The 10,352-nt window shown below is 39.2% G+C and overlaps 1 protein-coding gene across 2 annotated transcripts; it reads left to right on the forward strand.

Moving 5' to 3' along the window:
• The first annotated feature begins 251 nt into the window (after window positions 1-251).
• LOC140944316 (uncharacterized protein C19orf47 homolog) lies at window positions 252-10,017 on the forward strand. Of its 2 annotated transcripts, none has more exons than XM_073393476.1 (9): window positions 252-408; window positions 541-598; window positions 1,418-1,550; window positions 3,093-3,173; window positions 3,775-3,886; window positions 5,243-5,417; window positions 7,250-7,410; window positions 8,355-8,506; window positions 9,235-10,017. In XM_073393476.1, exons 1-9 carry the CDS (start codon window positions 396-398, stop codon window positions 9,517-9,519), a joined length of 1,170 nt encoding a protein of 389 aa, XP_073249577.1. In that variant the 5' UTR covers window positions 252-395; the 3' UTR covers window positions 9,520-10,017. The 2 variants fall into 2 exon arrangements, with proteins under 2 accessions (XP_073249577.1, XP_073249578.1); XM_073393477.1 differs by having other exon boundaries at window positions 1,418-1,478.
• Window positions 10,018-10,352: the final 335 nt, after the last annotated feature.

Here is a 10,352-nt window from a genome sequence, read left to right on the forward strand (position 1 = left end):
TTACGATTAGTCTTCGATCTAACTTTTACAGAAACATTAGTAATAGATATCCCCTTTTTAATAATTTTAGACAACAATAAAAAAACCCTCTTAACATTTAACAATGTAAGTCCTCATATCTACAGACTTGCAGCTGCTTACATACAAGACCTTAAACATAAATAATGTAGGAAATACAACGTACTCACATTGTTATTGTTGTTAAGGTGGCAGCCATAGTAATGAACGGTCAGCGGTTTTGGGGGTTGGATACACACAATGCAACATATATGAAGTGAATTGCTCATGTTCTTCCTATCGCCATTGTCATCGCCATTATCATCGTTGATTTTTTCGCCTTCAGCTTGGTATTTATAAGCTAGCGGAAAAGATAAATTGATTGGTAGTAGCGCAGGATGAGTGTACAAGGTATGAAAAACATTAAACTTCTTTATATTCTTGTGTATCAGCTTTTACAATCAAAGTCAGTACAGCTAAAGCTTATTGTAAGCTTAAGCTTTTATGATGGTTTTCAAATCTGTTGTCTTGTTTAATTCCTAGTCTCTAAGTGGACAAAATTTTTCACGCAAGCCGGGATTCCAGGCGCCCCTGCAAGCAAGTAAGCCTGATATAGTATCGTTTAATTTCTTCCGCCTTAAACCATCGTAAGCTTCATCTTGGGAGATGAACTAGACAGGGATAACCTCTTCATCTCCTTTTTCTTTATGAATAAACAGTTTATATTATTATTTTTAAATTAAAATATTATTATTATTATTATTATTATTATTATTATTATTATAAATATTATCTTTTGAAGTTCTATAGTTGGCATTAACAGATATAGCCTTTTGATTGTCAGTTCATTTTGTAAACTATCGATTGTGTCTGTTATTTAGCAGTTGATTACCCAAAAATCTTAGTCAAATAGATTTAAAAGCATTCTATTTTTTTTGTAATAATCAGTGTGAAAGCCAAGATCCTTGCTTAAGATCTTCGCTTAAGATCCTCAATGGAATGTGCCATTTTGTATCCCCCCCCCACCCCTTATGAGTCACTGTTTATCACCTCTACACTTCATTTGAAACTCAAAAAGTTGAAGACCCCATACATTTATTGTGACTGCTTTATCATGGAATTCAGGTGTCCCTCTCTCCCATGCCCCCCCACAGGTTAGGGGGTGGAGACATATGACATTTCAGACTATGCTGCACTCCCACATTCGATGTCAGAATTTATTATGTAAATCGTGCAACTAAAGGACCGCAGGCGCAGTTTTTTAAGTTAGATATTAAGTGGGTCAAGTATGAAAAATACAGGTGTATCAGATTTTGTTGCCAACTTTATCACCCTTGTTAAAAGTATAATTGGATAATATTAATGAAAATTGTTAGAATCTTATTTACATATATATCTTGTCCTTATTTGCTTACTGCAGTTATGCTGTTATATTTTATGACAATCGCATAAAGGAGGACATGTTACCTGACCTGACAAAGGTTTGTAGAAGTCCAGTGTTTGCAATTCCATTTCCTTGTTGGAAGGTGCATGAACTGAAAAGGGTTGCTTTTGTAAGTGGTCATTTGTAATGCAATTTACATTGTAATTTATTACTGGAAGTAAAAGTGTGTGATAAGCCTCTAAAAATAGAGGCAGACTGTACTGCTACCGTGTTAGGAGGTGAAGAGTGACTGGTTTGTACCGGTAATGTCTCATATTGCCGTAAATAGAAAATGTTTCAACTTGGATGTTTCTGAATAGACAGTTCATCACTTATGCAAGAAAGTCTTTTTTTGACGAGATACGTGTACATCAATCAAGCAAGCAATAAATCAACATTATTCATTCTTGGCCAATTGTTTTAAGCTTATACAAGCTAGAAAAAAAGCCAGAAAGAATTCAGGATCATACGGGATTTAAAGCCTTGAACTCCGTGATACCAGTGCAGGTTTGATACTGGCAGACTGTCCAACCATCCTGATCTCGTCAGGATTCTCCCAAAAATCCCGAAACCTGACCAGTATGTGATCAGGAAAGGAAAAATCCCAATTTTGAGATCTGTTCTGATATTTCGTATGAATTCTTATGATACTTATACAAGTATCATAAGTATACTTAACTGAAACTGATATCCAAAAGGTATCATAAGATGCAGCACTTGTCCTTGAAGACACGTAACATAAATAAGCCTCTACATTCCCACCGGGGATCGACCCCCAAAAAATCTAGAGGGGTTTATATGGAGTTTTCTGAGCATAACTGGGTTAATATCTCAGAGACAATTTCCCCTGAAATGCTCATTTTTGGCAAGTAGGCCGTTTGGTCATTGTTCTTTCAGAATATTCTGACAAATCTCAAAAGAAATTTAATTTTTATGATGCCACACTCTAGTACTCTATATTACTACTTACTCAAAAGCTTGGACATTCTGTACTAGGACGGAGCAGGTCATTGAGTTGGTTCATTATAAACTCATGAGAGGATCAGACAGTGATCATACATGTATATTCATTATTTCAATGATAAGTGTAACCTGAGAGCAGGCTCAATTTTTGTTTTGCTTTGTAAATAACATTGTGGCGGGCAAGGTGAAACAAAAATGGTGGTAGCCGTTAGAGAGAATGTATGATAACCGCTAAAATTGGGCCTGAACTCAGGTTATGATAAGTGTCCAAAGCAATGTTTATTTTGAATTAGGATAGGTTATGTTCAATTCAATCCTCTGACATGGTGACTGCTAGTGACATCACAAATGATTTTAAAGTTTATAATATGGTCTGTAACGTGAATAATATAATATATGGTCTGTGACATACTGCAGTAAGAGGGTAAAGAAGGTGAGCACGTGCAAGAACATCTACCTGGAACACTATTTACAGGGACTTTGAGTCACACTAGAAAAAAGGGGGGAGATGTAGTGTCGGGTCTTAGGGGACTTAATGTACGATAATTAGATGCGGAATGGTTGTAACACTCTGAGAAATTAAAGTAGGGACTTGATTTGCATATAGGACAGTGTAGAATGGACCAGTAGGAGGACTATTAATGAAACTAAGGGCGTATAATGTAATCGTTTATTGAGCTCGATTTGTGACTTCACACCTTTTTTCCAGGAAATTTTACAAGACATGGGAATTACTGTGATGGGAGACATAATTGCCATTTTAAGGCATAGCAAACAAGTTCATGCACAGGTAAGCCAACTATGTCGGTTTTTCTTATCAGTTGTTGATTGTTTTTCTTGGAAGCATTTCTAGTGAACTAACCTTTTTGCTCCAGAACTCACCTTGGTCATCTTGAAATTTTATCAAAATAAGTGGTCAGATTATTATAGCTAAAACTCATTTTGTTGCATATACTGACCTAGTCATTAAAAACCTAGTTACTGTCAAATTTTATGCTATTACGGTGAACTACAAATTTCCATTCTGTCAGTATTGTTGCCTTTTTGTCCTTGGCAAGTGATGGTATTGTTTCACCAAATACATATACACTATCTTAATACAATACAACTTAGGCTTATTCATGTACTCCTATCAGAGTGGACTCTTGATTTACCTGGTAAACTCTAATGTGAATTAACCTTACAAAATCAAATTCGCTTGTATAAGGAACTCTCAAACATTTCATTTGCCTTTCTGTCAAACTTTTAATAGGTACCTAAATTTATAACACTTTACACTATACAAATGGTGACCATTCAAATTCAAATTCAAATGGTAACCATTCAAAAGGTTTCAGCGAAAATTGTATGCCTTGGAGGGGAAACTGTTTATGTATCCATCAAATTTGCAGAGTGAGAGAGAGAAGTCAGCAAAAGACATGGCTGCTACTGATGATCCAGATTCATCAGGTGAATCGTCGCCAAGCAATCAAGTTCCTGTTGGTGCTAAACGTAAATCAACAGGTATACCTTGCAGTTTATGTTATTGATATGCTCAGGGCCCACAATGAGGGACACATGTGTTGAGACAATCGTCCATAAAATGGCTCTTTTTTGGCGTAGCGCACATACAGTGTATCTATATCCTGTCATCCTGTGCACATCCATTCCCTCCCCCCAAACCAATGTTGTATCTTTTACCCTCAAGTCTTCCTTCAACTACAAATAACATTGATTCAGGGGTGGATCAATGGAGATTTATGTCATTTAAACAGAATTGTATGTTATAGGATTGTCACTAAGATTTCAAGTTGTCGAGTAAATACGACAAGTACCGTAGGTCGGGAATCAAACAGCTAGGGATTTCTTTTGGTTCTTTTATTTTTCCAGGTTCATAGTATCTGGGGGAAATCCCTGTCCCCTGCCTCTTAATGAGTGCCCTAATAAATGAATGAAATTGTTGATAAAAGCAACTATGCATTTTAGACAAGTGTGTCAACTGCTTTTATCACTGATTGCAGTTATTTTAAGACCCTCTTAAGGCTGTGCCAACCTGCAGTTTTTACCCAACACTTCAGTTTACTCTATCCCAGATAGACTCTCTTGGTTTGGTAATTTAAGTAAAGTACATACCTCTCTCTTTGAATAAAGGCTCAATAATATTTTAGAAGCTTCAGATACAAATTGCACCTTGATGATAGCCTGCATAGCCAGCAGGATTGTTAGCATGAGCAAAGCTTTGGTGGAGGAGCTGCAAAAACCATTACTTGCTTCCTGCTTGTGGCTTTGCTACCCAAAACTCTCACACTTGCAAAAACAATTCTGCAAGCTATGCAAGGTACCTTGATGGAAAAATTTTGTATAACAAGTATTTCACCTTATAACCTACAATTTCCTCTGGTGACACAGGGAGTCAATGTGTATGTGATTAGCCACCTTTGATCAGTCATACTACAGACACAAGGGTTTCTGTGAAACCATCTTCATCAGACATTATGAATGTTGAACCAGTTCTTAAGAATCCATTCTACTGACTCACTTTCATAGTCACATTTGCAACGTTCACAGGGCCTCAATAATTTGCATCATTGGAAGTTTCATTGTTGTAGATCACAGTTGCAATCAAAATATGTGGATGATAACATACTTGTGTTGAGATCAAAAGTTCAAACTGAATTTCCCTTGAAACAGATGACTTTTCTTTTGAATTTCTCCTATCTTCTAGTTTTGTTTGTTTCCCTTTCATGCTTTCTACTTTTTTTCACTCAGTACTGTCTGGGAAATCTACTGTACATGGCCCTTCATGGACATGATGGCATATTAGCTTCAATTATTTCTAACCACAGTAAAAGTTCACTGTCGTGACTTGTTCGTTTTTAGCTGCAAGCCGCATGGTGGATCATTGGATGAACAAACAGAAGTTAGAAAGTGGAAGTACCAGTCCTGCACATGATCCCGAGTCATCACCATCCCCATCCAAGAAAAAGCTCACCATTCATACAGTAGTATCAGACAAACCTCAACCAGCAAGGTCCCAGAAAACTCTTTCTGAAAGGTGTGTATCATACATTGTAATGTTTAGCTTGTTCCCTGCGCCCAGGTGCAGAGTTGTAACCGGTCATTTCTCCCCGCCCTGGTTACTTACAGTGTAGCCCCCTATTTTCGAGTCATTTAGCTTGCTTCAAATATAATATTCCTGGTTCTATGAGCCACAAAACTGAACTCTGATTTCCGGGGCACTCTGCTTCGCGCTTCCCTTGAACGCGCTTCTCTAAAGTCATTTTGCCCCGGTTACTTAGCCTCCTATTTTAGAAAAGGGAATATTGTATTTGAAGCGCACTTGTTTTGGTCTATGGCTTGTAAAACGAGGAATATTACATTAAATGTAATATTCCTCGTTTTACAAGCCATAGACCAAAACAAGTGCGCTTCAAATACAATATTCCCTTTTCTAAAATAGGAGGCTAAGTAACCGGGGCAAAATGACTTTAGAGAAGCGCGTTCAAGGGAAGCGCGAAGCAGAGTGCCCCGGAAATCTTGCTCGCAAGCTAGGTCACTCCACAGGAATCCATCCATCTATTTAAAAACGTTAAGACACCTTTCAAGACTCTCTGATTCGCGCTGGCAGTGAAAGGGTTAAGCAGAAAGTGGAATTTTCAACTTTTGATCTACCTTACTTTCGATGCAGAGGTACACAATTTGGGGGAGTATGGAGGCTTTGTTCTTTTTTTTTTTCCGAGTCAATAGCGGAGTTCATGTTCATACATTTTCTGTAATTTTGATACTGTCGAATTACAGAAAATGTATGGGAAAATCAGGGTTTTCTAAAATCTGATCATGGACTTCTTTGCACTCCAGATTTGGTGTATTGTTTCTTTGAACTCGTAAGTTACCCTATTCAAAGAGAAAGCATCAAATATATGAATTCAGGAAGAAATAGCGGGGCTTTGAATTCTTATACAAATCTACTAATTTCCCTCCGTCTTGCCCTGATTACCCATGATGCAACTATGAGCGTTAACTCCTCTTTTGTGAAATTATATGTTAAAAACTAAATCTCGCTCTTTGGCTACGTTCAAACGGCTGACAAATGTGACTGGGGTCGAATACATCTCTCACATGGAACCGTTCAATATTTATGCTTTTTTCACATGGTACTGACGACTTTTCTCAGTGGTTTTACCATCTACCCATGCGCAGAGCGTCACTTTGCAACTCTGAAATGGCATCTTCCAGCTGAGTTAGCCACGCAGCCATGCAACCACGCCTTTGAGACACCCTTACCTTATAAGACTTTAAACAGTCGTGGTGTTCACACTGCGCTAGTCAAATTTTCGACCATGCCGGCTAAAATTGGCATTAAAATTTTGGAACGGCTAGGCGTCTAAATATTCGTACGGTTAGCGTTGTTCCACGTGAACGGAACACTTTACACGCACGAATTCTTAACCGGTCGACTTGGAACCTGTTTCCCGAAAGTCCCAGTTTCTTTTCGCACCCGAAATCAAATATTCTCATCAAAATCTAAAGAATAAGAGCACGGGTCCTACCTAACAAACCTGTCCATTTTGTTTTGTTGACTGGTAGTTTCATCATGCTATCTGCAAAACTTTTGAAACTTCCTTCTTGAATATAAACAACAACAGTTTATTATCGGAACCTTTGGCCCGGTACTATGTGAATGTAGTCTTTGTCTTTCAATGCTTCCTGTACCGTCTCTTCGCGACGCGTCAAAGTGAGATATTCGGTGGGGGTTCGAGGCGCTCGATAATTTTGTTACTGCACTGATTTGGGCAGCTGACTCTGGCGTGACCTTTATCCCCTCGATTACCATGGCAGAGGTTAGCTCGCAGGCTGGTTTATTGAGACATTTGTTCCTTCTTGTAGATTTGGCGGGAAAGGAGTCAAGTTGTTTTCCAGAAAGCCAGAGAAAGTCAGTCAAAAGATTGAAGGGGAACACACGCTAAAAGTAAAACTGCCTGAAGGATCAACTGCACGGAGCAAGAAGCTGATTGCGAAGCAAAAACAGGCGGCAGCTTCCGCTGTAGGTAGGTTAAACTTAAAAGTGCTATCATAACATCATTGTGTTTACTGACACCCCCACCCCCCCCCCCCCGTCAAGTAAACAAGATTTTTCCCGGTAGTTCCATAGAGTTCGTAGAGTTCGAGGATCCTTTGAGTGCACTATCTGGCCTTCTTAGAGTGGTTTTCGTTTGAGTGTCGTAAAACCAAAACCAAAGTAATTACTCTGGCCAATCACGTAGGACACAGACAATACATTGAACCAATCAAAACTCGAAGTAATTACATGTGGCTGACGCAAAGCGCGGGAAAATGCATGCGAGCGCGTCACAATTGGCTTTGGTTTTACTTCTGATTGGATGAAAAGGTGGCGCGAATCTTTTAAGCCAATCGCATCGTGTAGAAAGTGCAAAACCAATTACTTTTCGACACTCAAATGAAAACCGCTCTATTTCTAATTGACATTGGAATAAGGTAGACCGTGAACAGGCGCCCCTCGTTCTCAGGGCCGCGCGCGTCGAGCAAAAAGTAAACTTGTGCATTCCCCTCACGCACGCTCTCAATCTATTGTGATTCAAAAAAAGAAAAATAAGAGCCTGCTCGCAGTATAGTTTCTTGGACACTAAGCCTTGGTTCCCCGGGGGAGGGCTAATCCCTATCATGGGCTGTACGTGGAGGCTCCTCCTGAAAGGGGGTAGCTTTTTCAGGTTTCAGGTAGAGAATTCACGAGTTCAAGCACATGGAAGGGTAGGAAAATCTATCATTAAAGTATATTTACCCTTTAAAAAAGGTCTTTTAATTTAAATGTTTCGAGAAAGCGCGCTTTAGCGAGTTATACTGAAGTGAAAGGGGTACCATTTTTCAATTGAAGAAAGTTATATAAACGGTAAGGAACCTACCCGTGTAAAACCTTTGTTGAGTACCCTTCCCCTGGGCTTTGGTTTTACTTTGTGGCATTTCTGTTTTGCAGTCAACAAAGCAAAGGTGGTAAAGAAACAGTCAGTGTTTGATCGCTTGGGTAAAGAAAGTCCTCCATTAACGGTAACCATACCCGCAGAGAAGAAGCAAACTGAGTTAAAACCACTCAAACCTTTAAAAACAAGCGTTGCTGTACAGCTTAAGGTAAGCGAAAGGTTATAGTGGTGGAAATGGTGTTCCTGCTAGCATGAGAGGAGTATTGTCCAGATTGTACTTACGGATTACCTCCATTAAGCCATTTTCGAGTTCCAGAAATTCGCACTTTTAAAAATGGGGCCAAGTGGAAAACCTTTCGGGACCTTCCAAAAAAAGCTTCATAAGCAAAACAAGTCTGCACGTACATCATGATTTTCTGTCAATTTCTTTGGCATCCTTATACAACTACGACGTGAAATGACCAAGTTTCAAGTTATTTTTTTCTTTTGAGAACGTGAACGGCAAGGCGATAAATGTTTCTCACGCCCTGATTTTACTGAATCTTTCTGGGCTTGGACGCGGTCCTTTCCCCTTATGTCCGTCTTAATTTCCCAACTTTAAAAGACTGAACTAATTGGAAAAATCGAGAAAAAGATTCACAGGACGCGAAATAATGTTTTCAGTGACGCTTTTACTGGCGTCGCTGTTGTTAAGTCCCGTGCAAACGGACGCAACATTGTTAGCCAACAACTCCCAAAAATGTTGGATGTTACATGTTGCGTCTGTTTGCACACCCTGTTGCATGTTGTTGCGTGTTGTTGGGAGTTGTTGCGCAAAGTTTGAAATCGGTCAAACTTTCAGCTTTGTGCAAACGGACGCAACAAGTCGTTGTTGCTTAAGCTCCTTATTGTCGGCTTCTTTCCTCCCTTTTCAAGTACCACTGTTTTTTTTTGCAGGAGAAAGGACAGTCCTCCGTTTTCAGTCGTCTGGGAGAACTGGCTTCACCAGCAACTCAGACAACTGTCCAAGCTGTAAATCCAAGAGTACGGCTTCCCTCGGACGATGAACCTCATGCTGGTGTAGACTATACAAGTCACAGCGTTCTTCAACCGGTTAAAGGGAAAAGAAATCAGGCTAAACCGGTTAAACCAGTGAAACCTGTCAAGCGAACCCTAGGATTAACCTCGGACGTAGATGAAAAATCGGTTTTCGCGCGACTGGGTTCAAAAGTACAGCAGTGAAAATGCAGTCATTTTGAATCGGTTCTTCGAAACTGGAGATTCTTTTTAATCTCTTGCAGTTATGATCAAAGCGCGAGTTTTACTTCATGAACTAGTCACTCATCCGGCGACTATCTGGAGCTTACTATGTCTGGCAGACGGATAAAACCGGATGGACAGGAGGAAAAATAATGAACCCTCGCGTGTGACCATTTATAACGAAGAATACTTTATGGTTTTTATGATACCACTTCTTTTAACACGGAGATATAAAATTCCGACATTTGTAGTGAAAAACTACATTCTTCTGCTTTTTATGTGGTAGTTGTTGACAGTCAACAATAAACTGTTTTTCTTTAAACTTGGGGACTACGTGAGTAACACCTGAGTCGGTCCCGTGGTCTGGAGGCTTACGCGGGACAAAGTTTTCATATTTTTAGTGATATCCTTCCTTAAAGGTTTGGATTGCAAGCAATTTCTACGAAACAAAAATAGTGATCATACTTTAATGCCATGAGGGCCATGTATGGCGTTCCGTTGCGGACAAAATTATACCGACAGTAAAAACACGTTGAAAACATAATACTTAAGTCGAAACTTGTAAAATACATCGAATGCAATAAAAAATATGAGTCGAGATTTGCAAAATATATGTTCACGAACGAAAAAAAAAAAACACGAGTCGAAATTTTGAAATTTGAGTCGAAAAAAATGCGAGTCGAGTTGAAAAAAAAAAAAATACTCGAGTCGAGAAAGAGAGAACGCTGACCAGTTGTGTTGTCTATCGATGTCTTCACTTCACCGATACGAGGCTTCAATCCAAAGTAGTGGGTTGTTGGCTACCAAGTATTGCA

The sequence above is a fragment of the Porites lutea genome, chromosome 7 (genome assembly GCF_958299795.1).
Source record: "Porites lutea chromosome 7, jaPorLute2.1, whole genome shotgun sequence".
Taxonomy (NCBI): domain Eukaryota; kingdom Metazoa; phylum Cnidaria; class Anthozoa; order Scleractinia; family Poritidae; genus Porites; species Porites lutea.

Coding starts and splice junctions, on each gene's coding strand:
- LOC140944316 (XM_073393476.1), top strand. Junction 599..1,417: donor CCAGGCGCCCCTGCAAGCAA/GTAAGCCTGATA, acceptor TGCTTACTGCAG/TTATGCTGTTATATTTTATG. Junction 8,507..9,234: donor GCGTTGCTGTACAGCTTAAG/GTAAGCGAAAGG, acceptor TTTTTTTTGCAG/GAGAAAGGACAGTCCTCCGT.